General features: G+C 37.0%; 1 protein-coding gene across 17 annotated transcripts in view; it reads left to right on the forward strand.

The window, feature by feature from the left end:
- Positions 1-21920, forward strand: part of WNK1 (WNK lysine deficient protein kinase 1) — a 156188-nt gene that overhangs the window by 68027 nt on the left and 66241 nt on the right. For all 17 annotated transcript variants that reach the window (XM_053662455.1, XM_053662466.1, XM_053662470.1 and 14 more), the window contains exons 3-4: positions 15506-15726; positions 16956-17113. In XM_053662455.1, coding sequence (XP_053518430.1) covers positions 15506-15726; positions 16956-17113 — 379 coding nt within the window. The remainder of the gene's footprint in view (positions 1-15505; positions 15727-16955; positions 17114-21920) is intronic.

Below are 21920 nucleotides of genomic sequence, written 5' to 3' on the forward strand. Positions count from 1 at the left end.
AACCCTCGTGCACTGTTGGTGGAAATGCCTGTTGAAATACAATACTATATTCCACATGTGGAATACAATATGGAGGTTCTTCAAAACATTAAAAGTATCCTTTGATCCAGCAATTCCACTTCTGAGTATTTGTCCAAATGAAATGAAAATAATGATTTGAAAAAGATGTATGTATCCTCATGTTCATTGTAGTTATGGTTGCCAAGTCATGGGTGCAACCTAAGTGACATGGATGCAATCTGAATGTTGCTAAGAGAGTAGTCTATAAATTTTTCATCACAAGAAAATAAATCCGTAACTGTGAGGCAATAGATGTAAACTAGATTAATTGTGGTGATCATTTTTTAATACATACAACTTTGAGGTATTATGTTGTACACCTAAAACTAATATAATGTAATATGTCAACTTTATCCCAATTGTAAAATTAATAGTATTATCATATGACCCAAAAATTCCATTTGTGGCTATATGCCCAGAATAATTGAAAAAGGGTCTTGAAGAGATATTTTTATATGCATGTTCATAGCAGCATTATTTGCAAATAGCTAAAAGGTAGAAGCATTTCAAGTGTCCATCAGTGAAAGGCAATGTGATATACATGTACAGTGGACTACTTTTCAGTCTTAAAAGGGAAGGAAATTCCGATACATGCTACAACATGAATGAACGTAGAGGATTTTATGCTAAGTGAAATAAGTCAGTTACAAGAAGATAAATATATGATTTTACTTTTTTGAGGAACACAGAGTAGTCAAATTTATAGACATAGAAAGTAGATTAGTGGTTGCCAGGGCCTAAGAGTTGAGGGAATGGGGAGTTATTGTCTAATGTGTATAGAATTTCAGTTTTGCAAGATGAAAAGAATTTTCTGAGATGGACGGTGGTGACAGTTGCACAGTAATATGAATACCATATTTTGGATGTATAATGCTCTCCCATGTATAATGTGTACCCATGTTTTTGGCCCAAACTTTCAGGAAAAAAATCTTTCTTAATTTTTAAATTCTATTACTTATATTTAGGTACTTGTTTTTGTATTATAAGGAATTTTAGCATTTATTTTTTAGCATATTATAGTACAAGAAATTCTAGGTAACAAATAATTACAAAACGTAAGAACAGATACAAAATATTTCAGGTTCTACCCATATATAATGTGCATCCTTATTTTTCTCTCAAACATTTGGGCAAGAAAGTGTTCATTATACATGACAAAATATGGTATTTCATATGACTTAAAAATGGTAAATTTTATGGTATGTGTATTTTAACATAATAAAATGTTGGAGGGATCCAGTGTGTTGAATTTTCTCAAAACACAGAGGTGAGTAATTACTGTTCAGTTCATTTTTTAAGGTCAGCATAACACGAATACCAAAACCTTAGGTATTATAGAAAAGAAATTTGTGTAGATCAATGTCCCTCATGAATATAGATGGAAAAGTCTTTTACAAAATAATAGCAAATTGGATCTAGCAATTACATCAGTACCAAATAAGGTTTATCCCAGTACTGCAAAGTTGGTTCAACATTGAATGAACTACTGTTACTCATCACATCTACAGAAGAGGAAAAAAAATCATATGATCATTTCAATACATGTGGGAAAAGTATTTGACAGTTCAATATCTATTCCTGACTAAAAACTCTTAGTAAACTGCAAATAGTAGGTAACTTTCTCAAACTGATAAACATGGAAAAATTTATAGCTAAAGTCATGCTAGATGGTCGTACTTAACTGTTTACCCCTGAGATTGGGAACAAAACAAAGATGCCTTTTTTCTAGTTCATATTTAGTATTGTTTTAGAGGAGCCATCTGCATTGCAATAAAGCATAAAAATGGGGAAAATGGTGAAAGGCATAAAATTAGAAGAAAGAACTAAAACTGTCCATGTCTGCAGATTATGTAACTGTTTACATGGTAAATCCCAGTGATTCTAAGTAATTTTAGTAAGTAATAAGATACAGGCTTTGCAAATAACCTATTATATTTTATATACTTTATTATTTTATAGATGCAAGAGATTCAAGCCAGTGTCAACTTTTCCCCAGCGTCTTATAAAAATTTTCAATTGTGCAGAAAAGTTGAGAGAATTATATAGTAAACACATACACACATAATCACTGCCTGGATTCTCTAATTTGTTAACTTTTGCTGCATTTGCTTTAACATACGTCCATCTAATTATTCTGCTATTAACCTACTTTAATTTTATTCATCACAGAATAAAGTTACAGACATTAGTCTGCTTCACCTGTGAAGTCTCCAGTACCCACTTTGTTAAAGTTTCAATCTTTGTGTGCTTTGTTTTTCCTTATGGTAAAATTTACATACACTGAAAAGCATAAATTATGATTGTATCTTTGGATGAGTTTTGACAGTGTCATTTACTCATGTCATCAAAACACTATTAAGATACGAGAACATTTCCAGTATCTCATTAAATGCTTTTATGCCTTTTCTCAGGCAGCCTTTCCCTCACCCTTCAGAGGTGACAGGCTGTGTTTTGATATTTATTTATTTATTTATTTATTTATTTATTTATTTATTTATAGATGATTTTTATTCCTCAATTATAGTTGATATACAATATTATATTAGTTTTAGGTGTATAACATGGTGATTAGATATTTATATGTCTTACTAACTTATCTATGAAACTAGTACCCAGCTGGCACCACACATAGTTATTATAATATTATGAACTATATTCCCTATGCTATACACTCCCATGAATATTTTTGTAAACCAATTTGTACTTCTTAATCCCTCCCTTCTTTTCACCCACTCCCCTAAACCCTGCCATATCTGGCAACCTTGAAAATGTTGTCTGTGTCTATGAGTTTGTTTCTGTTTTGTTCATTCGTTTTGTTTTTTTACCATATGATTTCACTCCTATGTGGAATCTAATGAACAGACTGAACTAACAAGCAAAATAGAGACAGACTTAAACAGAGAGCAGGCTGACAGCTCTTGAGGCGGTAGTGAGGGTGTGGGGAGAGATTAAGCAAAAAAGGAAAACAAAAAAGGAAAAAACTCAAATACAGAGACAACAGTGTGGTGATTGCCAAGGGTGGAGGGAAGGTGGAGGAGGGTATAGGAGGATAAATGGTGATGGAAGGAGACTTGACTTGGGGTGGCAAACACACAGTACATTGTACAGATGGTGTGTTGTAGAATTGTGTACCTGAAACCTGTATCATTTTGTTAACCAGTGTTACCCCAATAAATTCAATAAAAAGGGAAAAAAATTTAAAAATGTGAAATCATATAGCATTTTTCTTTCTCTGACTTAACTTCACTCAGCACAGTACCCTCTACGTCCATCCATTTTGTTGCAGATGGCAAGATTTTATTCTTTTTTATGGCTGAATAATATTCCTCTGTGTGTGTGTGTGTGTGTGTGTGTGTGTGTGTGTATTGTATATATGATATATATATTATTTCTTTATTCATCTATTGATGGATGATGGACACTGAAGTTGCTTACATATCTTGACTATTATAAATAATGCTGCAATGAACATACATGTTTTGATTTTTTTTTTGATAAATACTCAGGAGTAGAATTGCTGGGTCCTTCTTTGTCTTTTGGTATACCATTTGTTTTAAAATCTATTTAGTAGTATTGCTCTCCCATCGTTTTTAAATTTCCATTTCCATTGTCATGAAATATCTGTTTCTATCCCTTTACTTCCACCCTGTGTGTGTCTTTAACTCTGAAGTGTCTCTTGTAGGCAGCATATATAAGGGTGTTATTTTCTTATCCATTCAGTCAACCTGTGTGTTTTGATTGAGGCATTTAATACTTTTACATTAAAAGTCATTGTTGATAGATATGTATTTATTGCCATTTTATTAGTCATACTTTTAATCTTTTTTCTTTTGTTCTCTTAAAGAAGTCCCTTTGATATTTATTTTTTTAATATATTTTATCGATTATGCCATTACAGTTGTCCCATTAACCCCTTTCATTCCCTTCCACCCTGCACACCCCTCCCATTTCCCCCTTTAGTTCATGTCCATGTGTCACAAGTTCTTTTAGATTCTATATTTCCCATACTATTCTTGCCCTCCCCCTGTCTATTTTATACCTGTCTACCATCTATGCTACTTATTCTCTGTACCTTCTCCCCCCTTCTTCTCCTCCCACTCCCCTGTTGCTAACCCTCCATGTGATCTGCATTTCTATGGTTCTGCTCCTGATCTAGCTGTCCTCTTAGATTGCTTTCGTTTTAGGTGTGGTTCTTAATAACTGTGAGTTTGCTGTCCTCTCACTGTTCATATTTTTTATCCTCTTTTTCTTAGATAAGTCCCTTTAACATTTCATATAATAAGGGCTTGGTGATGATGAGCTCCTTGAATTTGACCTTATCTGAGAAGCACTTTATCTGCCTTCCATTCTAAAGGAAAGCTTTGCTGAATAGATCAATCTTGGATGTAGGTCTTTGGATTTCATGACTTGGAATACTTCTTTCTAGCCCCTTCTTGCCTGCAAGGTCTCTTTTGAGAAAGAGAGACAGTCTGATGGGAACTCCTTTAGCTGACAGTCTGATGGGAACTCCTTTGTAGGTAACTGTTCCCTTATCTCTTGCTGCTTCTAGGATTCTCTCCTTTATTTTAATCTTGCCTAGTGTAATTATGATGTGCCTTGGTATGTTCCTCCTTGGGTCCAACTTCTTTGGGATTCTCCTAGCTTCCTGGAGTTCTTGGAAGTCTATTTCCTTTGCCAGAATGGGGAAGTTCTCCTTTGTTATTTGTTCAAATAAGTTTTCCACTCGTGGCTGTACCTCTTCCCCTTCTGGTACCCCTATAATTCGGATATTGGAACATTTAAAGATGTCCTGGAGGTTCCTAAGCCTGTCCTCATTTTTTTAAATTTCTTGTTTCTTCGTTCTTTTCTGGTTGAGTGTCTCTTCCTTCTGGTCCACTCCCTTGATTTGAGTCCCAGTTTCCTTTCCATCACTATTGATTCCCTGTGCATTTTCTTTCATTTCACTTAGTGTAGCCTTCATTTTTTTCATCTAATTTGTGACTAAAATCAATGAGTTCTGTGAGCATCCTGATCATCAGTTTTTTGAACTGTGCATCTGATAGGTTGGCTATCTCTTGGTCGCTTAAAAGTATTTGCTCTGGGGCTTTCAGTTGTTCTTCTGCTGGAGCCATAATGTTTGGTCTGTTCGCGCCTGTTACGTTGAGGGGCGAAAGCACAGGTGTTCACCAGGGCGGGTCAGCCCAGTCACTGGGTTGTGACTGGGGACGGGGTCAGAGAGGGAGCTATGGCGTTTGTTCCACTCTTTCTTGGGTATCGGTCCCCTCTGCCACTTCCCACAAGCAAATTGGGCCCTTCTGGTGCTGGTTCCCAAGTGGGTGGGCTTGTGTTCATTCTAGGACGCTGTGGGTCTCTCCAACAAACTCTCCTGTGAGGCTGGAAGCCTCTCCCATCACCGCAACACCCGAAAGTTTTTTCAGTCAGTGCTTTTAGGCTTTATTTCCCAGTGCTGGGGCCCTGGGTTGCTTGGTCTGTCTCACTGACCATTTTGAAACCTTCCTGGTTTCTCTGTGTGCAAATGTGTGTCTGCAGTCAGCCAGCTGTCTTGAGCCCTCACTGGGTTTCCCCGTTGCCATCCCACGCCTGAGTGCCTAGGTTGGTCCAGCACCCACCGCTTTTCCATGCCGCAACCCCTCTCCACCAGCTGCCGACTTCACTCCTCTTACCAGTCTGAATGATTGGTTCATTGTTGTCGGACTTCTGTATAGTTCAGTTTTCTGTCTGTTTTGATTGTGTTTTTGTTTCTAAATCTTTGTTGTCCTCAAATTTGGTTGTGCGAGGAGATACAGTGTTTTCACCTATGCCTCCATCTTGGCCAGAAGTCCTGATATTTACTGTAGTATTGATTTAGTGGTGATGAATTCCTTTAGCTTTTTCTTGCTTGGGAAGATCCTTATCTCTCATTTGATTCTAAATGATAGCTTTACCGAGTAGTGTAATCTTGGTTGCAGGTCCTTCCTTTTCATCACTTTTAATATTTCGTGACTGGCCCTTCTGGCCTGCGGAGTTTCTGTTGAGAAATTAGCTTGCATCTTATGGGAGCTCCCTTGTAGGTAACTAATTGCTTTTCTCTTGGTGCTTTTACGATTCTTTGTATTTAATCTCTGGCATTTTAATTGTGATGTGTCTTGGCACAAGATTCTTTGGGTTCGTTGTGTTTGGGACTCTGTGCCTGCTGGGCTTGCATATCTAACTTTGCTAGTTTAGGGAAGTTTCCTGTCATTATTTCTTCACACCGGTTTTCAGTTCCTTGCTCTGTCTTCTTTTTCTGCTACCCCTACGATGCAAATGTTAGTACACTTGATGTTGTCCCAGAAGCCCCTTAAACTATCCTTATTACTTTTTTTGTCATTCTGATGGGGTGTTTTCTGCTACCTTGTAAATTGCCAGTTCAGTCCTTGACCTCTTCTAATCTACGAACAATTTACTCTATTCTTTTTTTAAAATTAATTTTATTTAGTTATTTTTCAAGTACAGTTTTTTTGTCTATTTCTCCCATCCCAGCCTCCCCCACCCCTTGCTCCCCACCTCCCTCCCATTTCCACCCTCCTTAATTCTCGTCCCTGTGTGCTTCCTATTTGTTCCTCCAAATCCCTCTCCCTTTTTCCCCTTAACTTCCTTTCTCTCTCCCCTCTGGTCACTGTCCCCTTGTTCTCTATTTCCGTGTCTTTGTTTTTTTTTTTTCTGCTTGCTTGTTTGTTTTGTTGTTTAGCTTCCTGTTAAAGGTGAGATCATATGGTATTTGTCTTTCAGCACCTGGCCTATTTCACTCAGCATAATGCTTTCCAGTTCCATCCATGTTGTTGCAAACGGTAGTAGCTCCTTCTTTCTCTCTGCTGCATAGAATTCCACTGTGTATATGTACCACAATTTTTGGATCCATTCATTTACTGATGGGCACCTAGGTTGCTTCCATCTCTTGGCTATTGTAAATTGTGCTGCTATGAACATTGTGGTGCATAGGTTCTTTGATATTGATGTTTTAGGATTCTTAGGATACAGTCCTAACAGTGGAATTGCTAGGTCAAAAGGTAGGTCGATTTTTATTTTTATGAGAAAATTCCATACTGTTTTCCATAATGGTTGTACCAGTCTGCAGTCCCACCAACAGTGAACTAAGGACCCCTTTTTCCCACACCCTCTCCAACATTTGTTGTTTGTTGCTTTGTTTATGATAGCCATCCTAACTAGTGTAAAGTGGTATCTCATTGTGGTTTTAATTTGCATCTCTCTGATAGCTAACGATATTGAGCATCTCTTCATGTGTCTCTGGATTTTCTGTATGTCCTCCTTGGAGAAGTGTCTGTTCAAGTCCTTTTCCCATTTTTTATTTGGGTTGGTTGTCTTCTTAGAGTGGAGTCGTGTAAGTTCTTTGTATATTTTGGAGATTAAACCTTTGTCTGAGGTATCATTGGCAAATATGTTTTCCCATACAGTTGGTTGTCTTGCTAATTTAATACTGTTTTCTTTAGCCACGCAGAAGCTTTTTATTTAGATGAGATCCCATTTGTTTATTCTTTCCTTTATATTCCTTGCTCTAGGGGACGTATCAGTAAAAAAGTTGCTGCGTGAAATATCTGAGATTTTCTTGCCGATGTTCTCCTCTAGGACTTTAATGGTGTCACGGCTTATATTTAAGTCTTTTATCCATCTTGAATTTATTTTGGTATATGGTGTAAGTTGGTGCTCAAGTTTCATTTTTTTTGCACGTAGCTGTCCAGTTCTCCCAACACCATTTGTTGAAGAGGCTATCTTTACACCATTTGATGTTACTGCCCCCTTTGTCAAATATTAATTGACTGTAGAGAGTTGGGTTGATTTCTGGGCTCTCTGTTCTGTTCCATTGGTCTATGTGCCTGTTTTTATGCCAGTACCAGGCTGTTTTGATTACAGTGGCCTTGTAATACAGTTTGATATCAGGTATTGTGATCCCTCCTACTTTGTTCTTCTTTCTCAAAAGAGCAGCTGCTATTCTGGGTCGTTTATGGTTCCACATAAATTTTTGAAGTGTTTGTTCTATGTCTGTGAAATATGCCATCGGTACTTTAATTAGATATTGCATTGAATGTGTATATTGCTTTGGGTAGTATGGACATTTTGATGATGTTAATTCTTCCAATCCATGAACAAGGTATATGTTTCCATTTGTTTGTGTCTTCCTTGATTTCTTTCTTCAGGGCTGTGTAGTTTTCTGCATACAGGTTTTTTACCTCCTTAGTTAGGTATATTCCCAGATATTTTATTTTTCTTTTTGCTATATCAAATGGGATTTTTTCCTTGATTTCTGCTTCTGCTGATTCATTGTTAGTATACAAAAATGCCTTTGATTTCTGGATATTGACTTTGTAACCAGCTGTTTTGCCAAATTCATTAATTAGTTCGAGCAGTTTTTGGGTAGAGTCTATAGGATTTTCCATGTATACTATCATGTCATCTGCAAACAGTGACAGTTTTGTTTTCTCCTTTCCTATTTGGATGCCTTTTATTTCCTTTGCTTGCCTGATTGCTGTGGCTAAAACTTCCAATACTATATTGAATAGAAGTGGTGAAAGTGGACATCCTTGTCTTGTTCCTGATCTTAGTGGAAAAGCTTTTCGTTTTTTCCCATTGAGTATGATATTGGCTGTAGGTCTCTCATATATGGCCTTTATTATTTTGAGAAATGCTCCCTGTATTCCCACTTTGCTGAGTGTTTTTATCATAAATGGGTGTTGTACCTTATCGAAAGCTTTTTCCGCATCTATTGATATGATCATGTGATTTTTGTCTTTGCTTTTGTTTATGTGATGTATTACATTTACTGATTTGTGAATATTGAACCATCCTTGCATCCCTGGGATGAATCCCACTTGGTCATGGTGTATAATCTTTTTGATATATTGTTGGATGCGATTTGCCAATATTTTGTTGAGGATTTTAGCATCTATGTTCATCAGCGATATTGGCCTGAAGTTTTCTTTCTTTGTTGTGTCTTTATCTGGTTTTGGAATTAAGATGATGCTGGCTTCATAAAAAGAATTTGGGAGTTTTCCATCCTTCTGGATTTTTTGGAATAGTCTGTGGAGAATAGGGGTTAGCTCTTCCTTAAATGCTTTGTAGAATTTTCCTCTGAAACCATCTAGTCCAGGGCTTTTGTGTGATGGGAGTTTTTTATTACTGCTTCAATTTCTTTTGCTGTTATTGGTGTATTTAGATTTTCTGCTTCTTTTTCAATGAGTTTTGGAGGATTGTATTTTTCTAGAAATGTGTCCATTTCCCCTAGGTTTTCAATGGGGAATTTCTTGGCATACAGTTCTTCATAGTAATTTCTTACAATCCCTTCTATTTTTGTGGTATCAGTTGTAATCTTTCCTCTTTCATTTCAGATTGTGTTTATTTGTGTCCTCTCCTTTTCTTGATGAGCCTACTTAAAGGCTTGTCTATTTTGTTTATCTTCTTAAAGAACCAACTCCTGGATTCATTGATCCTCAGAATTGTGCTTTTAGTTTCTATGTCATTTAATTCTGCTCTAATCTTGGTTATTTCCTTCCTTCTGCTTGCTCTGGGCTGTCTTTGTTGTTGTTCCTCGAGTTCTTGCAGGCGTAGGGTCATGTTGTTTGTTTGAAATGTTTCTATCTTCTTTAGGTAGGCCCTTATTGCTACAAACTTCCCTCTCAGGACTGCCTTTGCTGTGTCCCATAAGTTTTGGGTTGTTGTGAGATCATTTTCATTTGTTTCCAGAAACGTTTTGATTTCTTCCCTAATTTCATTCTTGACCCATTCGTTGTTTAATAGCATACCATTCAGTCTCCATGATTTTGGGTGCTTTGGGTTTTTTTCTTTGGGGTTGGTTTCCAGTTTCAGTCCCTTGTAGTCAGAGAAAATGCTTGGTATGATTTCAATTTTCTTGAATTTTTTGAGGCTCGTTTTGTGTCCTATCATGTGGTCTATCTTTGAGAATGTTCCATGTGCGTTTGAAAAGAATGTGTATTTAGCTTTTTTGGGATGAAGGGCTCTATATATATCAGTTAAGTCCATTTCATCTAGAGTGTTGTTCAATGCCGCAATATCTTTGGTGATATTTTGTTTGGAAGATCTGTCCATTTTTGATAGTGGGGTGTTCAAATCCCCTACTATAATTGTGTTGCTGTCAATATTTTTCTTGAAGTCCTCTAAGATTTTCTTGATATATTTGGGTGCCCCTATGTTTGGTGCATATATGTTTACAATGTTAATGTCTTCTTGGTAGATTTTTCCCTTGAGTATAATGAAGTGACCTTCTGGGTCTCTCTTTATGGCCCTTTTTTTGAAGTCTATTTTGTCCGATATGAGAATTGCTGCCCCAGCTTTTTTTCTTGTCCATTTGCTTGGAAAACTTGTTTCCAGCCTTTCACTTTTAGTCTGTGATGGTCTTTTGTCCTGAGGTGAGTCTCTTGTAGGCAGCATATGTGTGGGTCATGCTTTCTTATCCATTGAGCTATTCTGTGTCTTTTGATTGGAGCATTTAATCCATTTACGTTTAAGGTTATTAGTGATAGGTACTTATTCATTGCCATTTTTCATTGCCAGACAGTTCCTCTCTGTCTCCCTCTTTTCCTTCCTTCCCTTAAAGCAGTCCTTTTAGTAATTCTGGTAGAGCTGGTTTGGTGGAGGCGTATTCTTTAAGGCCTCTTTTGTCTTGGAAGCTCTTTATTTGGCCATCTATCTTGATTGAGAGCCTTGCTGGGTAAAGTAGCCTTGGTTGTAGGCCTCTAGTTCTCATTACTTGGAATATTTCTTGCCATTGTCTTCTTGCTTGGAGTGTTTCTATTGAGAAGTCAGTAGCTAAGCTTATTGGGGTCCCTTGTATGTTACTTCTTTTTTCTCCCTTGCTGCCTTGAAGATTCTCTCTTTGTCTTGGAATTTTGCCATTTTAATAATGATGGGTCTTGAAGTGGGCCTCCATGAGTTCCTCTTGATTGGGACTCTCTGTGATTCCTGGATTTGTGTGACTTTTTCTCTCATCAAATTAGGGAAATTTTCTCTCATTACTTGTTCAAATACGTTTTCTATCCCTTGTTCTTCTCCTTCTGGTATTCCTATTATTTGGATATTATTACGTTTCATATTGTCTTGTCTTGCATTTCTCTTAATCCCTCTTCATTCTTTCTGAGCCTCTTTTCATTTTCTTGCTCTTTCTGTGAGATGCTTTCTACCTTGTCCTCCAACTCACTAATCCTATCCTCTGCTTCATCTATCCTACTTTGGAAACTTTCTAGTGTGTACTTCAATTTGGAAATTGTGTTCTTCATTTCCTCTTGTCTCTTGCTGATAATTTCCATTTCCTTTTTGATGTTGCTGTAGTTTGCAGAGAGATCATATAGTTCCCCTGTAGTTTCTGGTAGTTCACTGTGAGCTCTTTGAACTTTGTAATAACCAGTGCTTTGAATTCATTATCTGATATTTGATTAGCCTCTATTTCATCTAACATTCTTTCTGAAGTTTCTGCTTTTTCTTTCATTTGGGGATTGTTTCTTTGTCTTCCCATTGTTTGAGATTCTTCTTGTTAGTCTCTGCTTCTAAAATTGATCTGTTCTGAAACCCTGGGTTTATGGTGTGAACTTCTGTGGTATGATTCTTGTGAAGTTCAGTGGTGCAGACTCCTTGAAGTTTCTTGATGTTCTTCGTCTGAACCTACTCTCATGCTGGTCCTGGCGCTGGTCCCTGCATTGGTCGCCTACCACTGCTGAATGTCCCGGCTCTAGTACCCGCCTCCTCAAGGGCCCAGGCCCGTTACTACGGCAGAGGCACAGAAGCCAAGAATGTCCTGGCACCCGTAGCTAACTCCTCTGCCGCCGCCCAGGATCGTCACAGGGGTTGGAGTTTCCCGGCTTCCTTACCTGACTCCCCAGCGTCCAGTCCTGTGTCTAAGGCAGTGGCACAGGGGCTGAGAATGTCCAGGCTCCTGTAGCTGGCTCCCCGGCACCCAGGCCCGTCTCTATGGCCATGTCACAGGGGCCTGCAGTGTCCCAGCTCCTGCAACTGACTCTTCTGTTGCCCAGGCCGGTAGCTATGGCATCGGCACAGGGGCCAAGAATGTCCCAGGTCCGGTTCCTGACTCCTATGTCGCCCAGGACCATCACAGGGGTTTGGGGCTCCCGTACCTGACTCCCTGGCTCCCAGGCCCGTTGCTCTGGCGGCAGCACAGGGGCCGCGTGTGTCCCAGCTCCAGTAGCTGACTCTGCCGCTGTCTGGTGTTTCAGCGTCGGTCACAATCTCTGGTCTTTTAATTTCATAAATGCTGGGTAACCAGTGGTTTACTGTGCTGTTTCTCTATAGATCTGCCAGGATTTTCACCCATGAGTACAGGAGCTAGCATCAGCTCCGTCCTACTCCGTCGCCATCTTCCCAGCATCTCTAATGTATTCTTTATTACAGTTATTGTAGTCTTCATTTCTGACTGGTTCTTTTTTTGTTTGTTTTGTATCTCCATGTTTGTATATTCTATCTTTTTGTTGAAGCTCTCAGATCATTGAGCATCCTTATAACCACTGTTTTGAAATCTGCATCTAGTACATTGTTTTTCTGCATGTCGTTTAGTTGTTTTTTGGAGTTTTGTTCTGTATTTCATTTGGGACATGTTTCTTTGTGTTTTCTTTTTGTCTGCATTTCTGTGTTTGTTTCTGTGTGTTCTATGTGGAACAAATGTAGAGGTAGAGCTACGTCTCTTGGCCTTTACAGTGTGGCCTTACGTAGTAGGTGTCCAGTGGGATCCAGTGGTGCAGTCTCCCTGGTCAACTGAGCCTGGTGCTCCAGGTGTGTCCCTTGTGTGTGTGCCTAGTTGGGACTTGATTGCTGTTGGCCCATCTGTGGGAGGTATTGACCCTCAGGCTCAGGTTGTAAGGACTGGCCTTGGCTATTGTGGACAAGCTGTTGTATAGGGGCTGATCCTACAGAGTCAGATTTGCTTTTGCTTTAACAGGCTCTGGTGCCTGCAGAGTTTGCCCTTTGAGTGTGTCCTTTGTGGAGGTAGTTCAGTGGCACTGTACTGTTGTCTGAAGTTGGCAACTGTGTGTATTGGTTTCGGGGCCCCTTGGGAGGTGTAAGCCAAGGTCAGCTGTTGTGTGTATCCTGCTTGGGGCTAAGTGGTAGGAGCTACAAAAGATTTGCAAATAGTTCTGTTTGTTCTGGGCTTAGAGGTACCTGTAAAAGACCAAACTGAACTGAGGTTGGCCGTCACTTCTGTCAGGCTTGGGGCTGCCTAGCATGAGGTTTGGGGCACACAGAGGCCAGGTGCTGCTTCTTTGGGGTTTGTGAACATTTCCTCCTTTTTAGGAAAGTCTGCAGCATGAGCTGTTTGCATGGAAAAGCTATTGGAAGTGACTTGGGTAGGGAACAGAGTTAGCTAGGTTAATGGAGACTCAAAGATGGCTCCCACCTGTGCCTGCAGGGAAATGGTTTAGCAAAGGAACAGTGGCTTCTGCCAGCACCTCTGTCTGGGAGGAAGCTGCCCCTCCAGCCCTTATCCTATAACCAGATGAGTGAGTTTCTCCCCTTAGTTCCTGGAAAACTGCTTGCCCAGCACTGGAGGTTAGAATGAGTAAACCTAAGTAAGTAAGTCTGTGAACAGGTTCTGTAAGAGGAACTGCTTAGGACTCCAGAAGCCCTCTGGTCTCCTTCAGCCAGTCTCTGATGCTCTTCACAACCAGAAGTTATGAAGACCTCTCTTCCAGGCACTGGAACCATGGATTCAGGGGCCTGGTGTGCAGCTGGGAACCTTTACTCCTCAAGGGAGACCTTTGCAGCTGATGTTGCCCTTCCAAGTTTAACTGCCACACATGGTGTAGGACCTGCTGGTTCCATATCTCTGCCCTTCCTACCAGTCTCAATCTGGCTTCTTCTGTATATCCTTAGTTATAGGACTTTAGCTAGTCTTTGAGTCATTCTCAATGATGATTGATCTGTAGTTCAGTTGTAATTTTGATGTAGTTGGGGGAGGAGGCAAGTCTTGCATTTACCTGCTCCTCTACCTTGACAGGAATCTGATACTTTCTTAAACCATAAAGGCAACTTTTTTACTATTAATGTTCTTTATAAAAATGAATAGAATTTCATTTTAGTTCCTAATTAGTATCTTAATTAACATCCTTGTATGTGTGTGTGTGTGTGAGGGATGTGTTTTAAAGTTGTTCTATAGATTGCAGTTATATCTTTACCTTTTCATGATATGCTTTGGGTTAATACTGTATAATTTCTTGTAAAACAAGGAAGACTTGCTCAAATATAGTTTTATTTACCCCTGATACTTATTCTTTATGCTGTAATTTTCATGTTACATGTTCTATACACCCTACATATAGTGTTACGAGTTTTCCTTTGACTAGTCACATGTATTTTTAAAATAGTGAGAGGAAAATGTAATCTTTTATGTTTACTATTTGAGTGCTCCTTATTTTTTCTTGACTATTTCTAGATAAAATGTGTCTGAACTCAATGTTCAAACTTTATCTTCCTTATAGTATGTAGGTAGCATCAGCAACAATCTCTGTTCCATTCTTTTAGTACTAGCTGGGCTGCTTGGAATCTTCCCCATATGTATGTATTTCAGAGGTTTGGGCAGAGTCAATATGCAAAAGATGAGGCTCCCATTCTATATTTTCTAGGATTTTCCCCCTTTACTTCCTAGATTTATGTTGCTCAGTAGAACTTTCTGTGGTGATAAAAATGTTCTATAATATACCCTGTTCACAGTGGTAGCCATTTGCCACATAAAACTGTTGAGGACTTGAAATGTGGGTGTTGCACCTGGGAAATGGAATTTTAAATTTTAATTAGTTTCCATTTAATATAAATATTCACATTTGTTTAGTGGGTGCCGTTTTGGGTAGACTGTCATTGCAAAAAGTTTTATTGGACAGCACTGTTCTAGATGCTGTGGTTATCTTGAATTCTGTCTTTATTTTTCTCAGCTAATAAGGCTACAGGTTTCTGTCCAAGTCTGAGCTGATCTGCATAGTCAGACTGGAGGCTTACCTCAGCTCAAGTATGGAATATAGGAAGCTCAAAGCAGTGCTTTCTGTTTTTCCTCATGTGAACTCCCTTCTAATGAATGCCTGATTTTGATTGCTCTCAGGGCCTTCAAGTAGTCGTTTTGTATATATTTTTACAAGAGTATATAATTATATCTGTGTCCAGTAAGAATTGCTCCATTTTTTACTAGAAGTTGCAATCTGTCTTTTAAAAATCATTTTATTAGTGATTTAACTTTAAGGAATTTTTTTTGTACTTCGTCATCAGAATTCGCTTACCAACCACTTATTATCCCATCCCCTTTAACCTTACTAAAAGTATCATGAGCCTTTAAGTTTACTGAATCTTAATATTTTAAATTTGATATTTCCATCTCCGATATGCTAGAATTTAATGGAATTCTTCAAAACAGTATACTCATATCATCGATAACTTGTTTGGTATACCTTGCTTTTTCTAGGTACCTGAAAAGGTTTAAGGTGATGAAGATCAAAGTTCTAAGAAGCTGGTGCCGACAGATCCTTAAAGGACTTCAATTTCTTCATACTCGAACTCCACCTATTATTCACCGAGATCTTAAGTGTGACAACATCTTTATCACTGGTCCTACAGGCTCCGTCAAGATTGGAGACTTGGGTCTGGCAACCCTGAAGCGGGCTTCTTTTGCCAAGAGCGTGATAGGTATGTTTCAAGTGTACCTTGCAGACTAACTGGCTTTCTGACATTCCTTTTATTTAGAAGCTGGACCCTGTCAGAGCTTTTATTACATAAAATAAACCTTCAAAAATTCCTAATTCAAATTTAGGAAGATCAGTTCTACTTAACGAGATATGTAGTTCTCTATACTAATGCTTCTAGAATCATCTTGAAGACTCAGTATTTTTATAAATTATATAAAGTGAACTCTTTTAACAAAACCTTATATAACTGTCAATCTTACTAGATCATTCTGTTGATATTTAGTATTACATAATTATATAATAGATACAGTGCATTATTTCCCACATAAAAGAAACAATTTGTCTGTATTTTAGTTTCTAAAATAGTCTGTTGGGTGTATATATATATATAGAGAGAGAGAGAGAGAAATATCTTTCTATTAAGACTTTGTTTTAAAATGTGAAAATACAAGTTCATTTGAAAGTTTGGTTTTATCAAGACAGAAAACTGTACTTGAACAATAATTAAATTAAAAAAATAATAAGATTAAAAAATAATAAGATTTAAAAAACTGATTTTATCAACTTTTTCCTTACTCCTACTCTTCAGAAGATATGATATATCTAAAACAGAATTTTTCAGCTTAAGTACTATTGACATTTTGGGTTAGATGTTTTTTTTGTTGTAAGGGTTGTCTTGTACATTGTAAAATTGCATCTCTGGCCTTTATTTGTAAGGTGCCAGTAGCATACCCACTCTCCTCCCCCTAGTTGTTACAACCAAAAATGTCTCTGGAAATTGCTAAATAATTAACTTTATAGCTACCGTACAGTAGGGGGCAGACAAGTATTTTGATCTTTTTTAACCCATCATCCTGTCTTATAGGTAGATACCATTATAGCCACTTTATTCCTTGCTAGTTTCTTACCTTTTCCTTTCATTTGTTTTCAGTATGAGTTATATCAGCCTGTCTGTTATCCAAGGCTCTATTTTGACTTCGTACAACAGTAATCCATTTTGAAACAGTGAATAAAGACATTTGGCCTTGTTCTAGTTTCTTTTATAAAGGCCTTGCAGTGGAAGACCTCTAAAATAATTGATGAAAGAGAATGACTAAGATTTTGTTCTCTCCCTTCTTTCCCTCTTCCACTTTATTCTCTCACACATATCGACTTCTCTGCTTCTTCCTCCGGTGAGTAACATCTGCAGCTTTTACTTGCATTGAGTCTGAATCATTCTTTTAATTTAAGGTACCCCAGAGTTCATGGCCCCTGAGATGTATGAAGAGAAATATGATGAATCCGTTGATGTTTATGCTTTTGGGATGTGCATGCTTGAGATGGCCACGTCTGAATACCCTTACTCAGAGTGCCAGAATGCTGCGCAGATCTACCGTCGTGTGACCAGTGTAAGTCTTCCGCTCATTGACTAGTGAGCTTAGGTCACATTAAGAAGGTATCCCAAGCTGGAGAACATCACACTGTGCAGAAGGGAGCAGTAGTGGAAGGTTTATTGAGGTGTTGGATGAAGAGGAAGTTGAGTTATTATTGCTGATGATACAGTGAAAGCAAACATAAAGATCAAAGATGCACCAGTTTATCCTGGGCCCTCCTTGCATTCATTTAAACATTCGTCATGAGATATATAAGTTCTCATTTTCTCCCACCATATAAAGCTTAGTATCTAAGTTCAAAGTAATGCCTTTAGCCTTGACTCATGTGGCGCAGTTGGTTGGAGCATTGGCCTGTAAACTGAAAGGTCAAGGGTTTGACATACCTGGGTTGTAGGTCTGGTCCCCAGTCTGGGCTCATGCTGAGAGGCAAACTGATTGACGTTTCTTTCCCTCCCGTCCCCTCTAAGCAAGTCGTCAGGTTTAAAAAAGTCAAGATTTAAAAAAGTCATGCTTTTAACCTAAACTGTTTTGTAACTTTTTCTTTTATGAAAAATTTATACATATATAAAGTAGACTTTTAAAGTGAATTCCCATTTATTCCATGCAACATGACTGTTAGGACCATTTTGCTATACTTGCTTCATCTGTGTCCTCTTTCTGTTTCATTTTTAAAAAGATTTTATTTATTTATTTTTAGAGAGAGGGAAAGGGAAGGAGAAAGAAAGGAGAACATCAATGTTTGGTTTCTTGTCCTGCACTCCCACTGGGGACCTGGCCCACAACCCAGGCATGTGTCCTGACTGGGAATCAAACCAGCAACTGTTCGGTTCACAGGCCAGCACTCAGTCCACTGAGCCACACCAGCCACAGCTCTCTGTTTTATTTTACCACTATGTGATTCATTATGCTTCTGTAAAAATTAAAGATTTTTTTTTTATATAACTGTACCATACCTGAAAAAATTAACAGTAATTTCTGGATTGTTTAATATCTTAACCTATTCATATATTTCCCCTATTGTTTCAGAGATGTCTGTTTACAGTCAGTGTTCAAAGTAGGGTCCGTTAAGGTCCACAGAAGACATTTGGTTATTCTTTCTCTTTTTCTACAACTATTGCTCCCATTTCCTTTTTTGTGTTCTATTGATTTGTTGAAGGAATTAGATGTATTGTTTTGAGGAATGTTCCACCTTCTGGATTTATTGATTTGCTTCCTTTGATGTAATTTAATTTGTTATTCTATCTTCTACATTTTTAAACATAAAAATACTTTAAAGTAATGGAGGACTGTCAGTGATGTAAAAATAATTTGTCTTTTTCACACATTCATATCAGAATGTACAGTGTAGTTTTCCAGAGGCCAAATGATGTGTGATATTGCCATAGATTAAACACAGAAGCACATAGACCATCCATTTGTCTTCTTTTAAGCCATACATTGAAAAGATAACAAAAATATAAAAAATACTACTCTTTTTGCTGTTTTTTAATTTCAATTTTAATTGTTTTTATAGCTTTTTAAATTTATTTTTTTATTAATTATGCCACTACAGTTGTTCTATTTCCCCCTTCATTCCCCTCCACCCTACCCCCCGTCCCCACCATTACCCCCCTTTAGTTTATGATCATGTATCTCAAGTTATTTAGATTCTATATTTCCCATACTATTCTTGCCCCCCCATCAATTTTCTATCTACTGTCTATGCTACTTATTTTCTGTACCTTCTCCTCCCTTCTTCTTCTACTCCCCTGTTGCTAACCCTCCATGTGATCGCAATTTCTATGGTTCCTCTCCTGATCTAGCTGTCCTTTTAGTTTGCTTTTGTTTTAGGTGTGGTTGTTAATAACTGTGAGTTTGCTGTCCTTTCACTGGGACTTATCTAAGAAAAAGAAGTTAATTTTTTTTTAATACTGGTTTTTTTATTTTTAAAGGTTATTATACTAACATTTAATGAGATTTATTATAATTTTTAGTGAATTAATATTTAAAAACTTTCCCATTTCTGACATGGTGAGTGGCAATAATATAATACATAAACAAAAATCTTTGGGGTCCTCAATAATTTTTAAGAGTGTAATAAGGTCCTAAGAGAAAAAGTTTGAGACCACTACTTATAAGGCTAGATAAAATTTAGGTTAAATTTTTTTGCAAGAAAAATTAATATGTGTTTTTGTGTATTTCATAGTATCAAGAGACACAGAGTATCTAGTTAACTCATTTTTAGTGATACAATTTCATTGAATTTTGATATATTAGATATGTTATAAATTGTTTATGTAGATTCAGATAGCTGATAAGAATAGTAATTTAGTATATTTCTAAAAAACTTATGGGAAACATTTGCTTTAGGTAGATCAAATTAGTTTTCTATCTTCACAAAGTTTTGGGAGAAATCTTTGATTACCTCATTAATTATAATTGCTGTGATTATTCCTATAATGTACAAATATTTAATGTTCTTTTTTGCTATTCCTCATCGTCTAAACACTTTATTTAGACAGTTCTCTTTATTATCTTACATATATGCCACATCCTTTTGTTTATTCCTACCCATTTATATATGCTATTTATCTTCTCTACATGTTCTTCTGTCCAGTGACTCCTTTTTCTGTACATAAGCAGACTTCCCCCCACAAAATTTTATCTGATTGGCTTTACTGCATGATGATCTTTGCATTCTCGGAAGAGCTGACCTTTTCAGTTGATCTAAATCATTGAGTTTTATTTGTAAATGATTGTTTTACTTACGAGTTCAAAAACTGAATTATTGTAAAGCACTTATAATAGTGCTTAGAACTTTATAATTACCCTCTCTTTATTCCATTTAACATTTATGGAAATAAATACCTATTGTAAATACCTATTTTCTAAGAAGATAAGATCAAACGAAATACATAACTTTAAATTTTAGGACTATAAAATTTACAATTTGTATGTGGAACACTTTGTGCATTTTATTTACTAACATATAGTCTTATTACTTTTCTTCATTACATTATACTCTAAACTTGGGATTCCCAACTATGATCCATAGGCCAAATCCAGCCCACTGCCCATTTTTGTACACGCTATGAACTAAGAATGGTTTTTACATTTTTTAATGGTGAAAATCAAAAAAATAATAAGTCATGATGTGTGAAAATTATATCAAATTCATATTTCAGTGTCATAAATAAATTAACAAACCCAGCCACTCTGATTTGTTTCTGTGTTATCTATTTTTACATAATACAAAGGCATAGTTGAATAATTGCAACAGACTGTATGGGTTAACAAACCTAAAATATGGACTGTCTGGCTCTTAACAGAAAAAGCTGCTGTCTCCTGTTCTTAACACATGTCACCAGAACTTCTTAATTTTTTTTTTTTCCTATAAAGAGTTTTGTAAGTAGCCCTGAGTGGCATGGATCAGTTGGTTGAGCATCATCCCACAAAGTGAAAGGTCGCCAGTTGGATTCCTGGTCAGGGCACCTGTAGGATTTCTGGTCAGGATGTGTTCAAGGGCAACCAGTTGATGTTTCTTTCGCATTCTCTCTCCCTTACCCTATCTCTGAAAAATAAATAAAATCTTTTTAAAAAGTTCTGTAAGTAATTTTCAATCTGGAAATATGGTGATAATATTCTTTTAGAATGCTATTAGGCAACTGCTGTACTTAGAGTATGTATGAGAATCTTGGTGCAAGCAGGTAGCTACTTAAATTACTAGCTCTGAAAATCTCTGGACAGTCTTCTTTCTATTAAAGTAGAACTATTACTTTAATTTTTTGATGAAAAATTAGAGGTTTTGGTAACCATTTTACTGGCCATACTTAATATTGGCCTAAGAATAAATAGCATCTTAAATAAACTCAGTATCACTTTGAAGTGATCATTGTGGATTTTAAACACAAAGGTATATAAACCAGTATTCTTTATTTGCCTTCTAACAATGCTGAATGTTTTGATACCAAACAGAGTAGGAGAAAAGTATATATAAGATAGCCCTATTTTAAAGCATTTTCTGCTCTCTCTCTCAGCCACCAGTCTTCTTTGTTGCTCTTGCAGTATTTCTAATTTGAAACTGGGGTAGATTTCATTATGTACTAGCAGACAATGGTTCTGTTGTTTTCTGGGCTACTGTTAGAGACACTGACTAGGCATTGATTGGGCTGTCTCTGTTATATAGTGGTAAGTGTCTTTGATTAATCTTGTGAATTCACTTCTTGATCATTTATTTGTAAACAGAAAGTTGGTACTTAAAATGTTTCTGGGTATCATGGAATGGTAAGTTTCTTTATATAAAATGGAGTATAAAAATAACTCTGCTATTTAAAGAAGTCAAGTTAAATTATATGGTAGAATCAATTATCTAAAATCTATCCCTAATCTAAACCTAACCTGGGCAAATATGGTTAACGGGTTAAAAATCATGACTGCAGGATGAGTAGGTGAAAAATCTGACTAAACTCTATTGATTAAATGTTGCTTACCAGAGGCTCAGGGCTAAAAGCAGTATGTTTTAGACTGTCAGGAACAGCACTGCTATGATAATAGATAAAAATTTATATGAACAGTTATTTGATAAAAGTAAAGAAATCAAGTTGATTTTTAAGAGAAAGCAGTTGAGACACTGACTGATAAACAAATGTATCTTTGCAAAAGTGAACTCCAGCTCAGTTGAGAAGAAAATCCCCTTTTCAAATGAAAGAAGTCTTTGGTGTTAGTTTAATAGGACCTAGAAAGACCAATATTACCTTCTCTATATTCTTAGTAGGACATTTACCCTGTTATCAGTTTTTCAGTGTTTTTTTTTTTAGATAAAATTCATATAATAACAGTCATC

Source organism: Artibeus jamaicensis, unplaced genomic scaffold (genome assembly GCF_021234435.1).
Source record: "Artibeus jamaicensis isolate MK-2021 breed Jamaican fruit bat unplaced genomic scaffold, CSHL_Jam_final contig_1028, whole genome shotgun sequence".
NCBI lineage: Eukaryota > Metazoa > Chordata > Mammalia > Chiroptera > Phyllostomidae > Artibeus > Artibeus jamaicensis.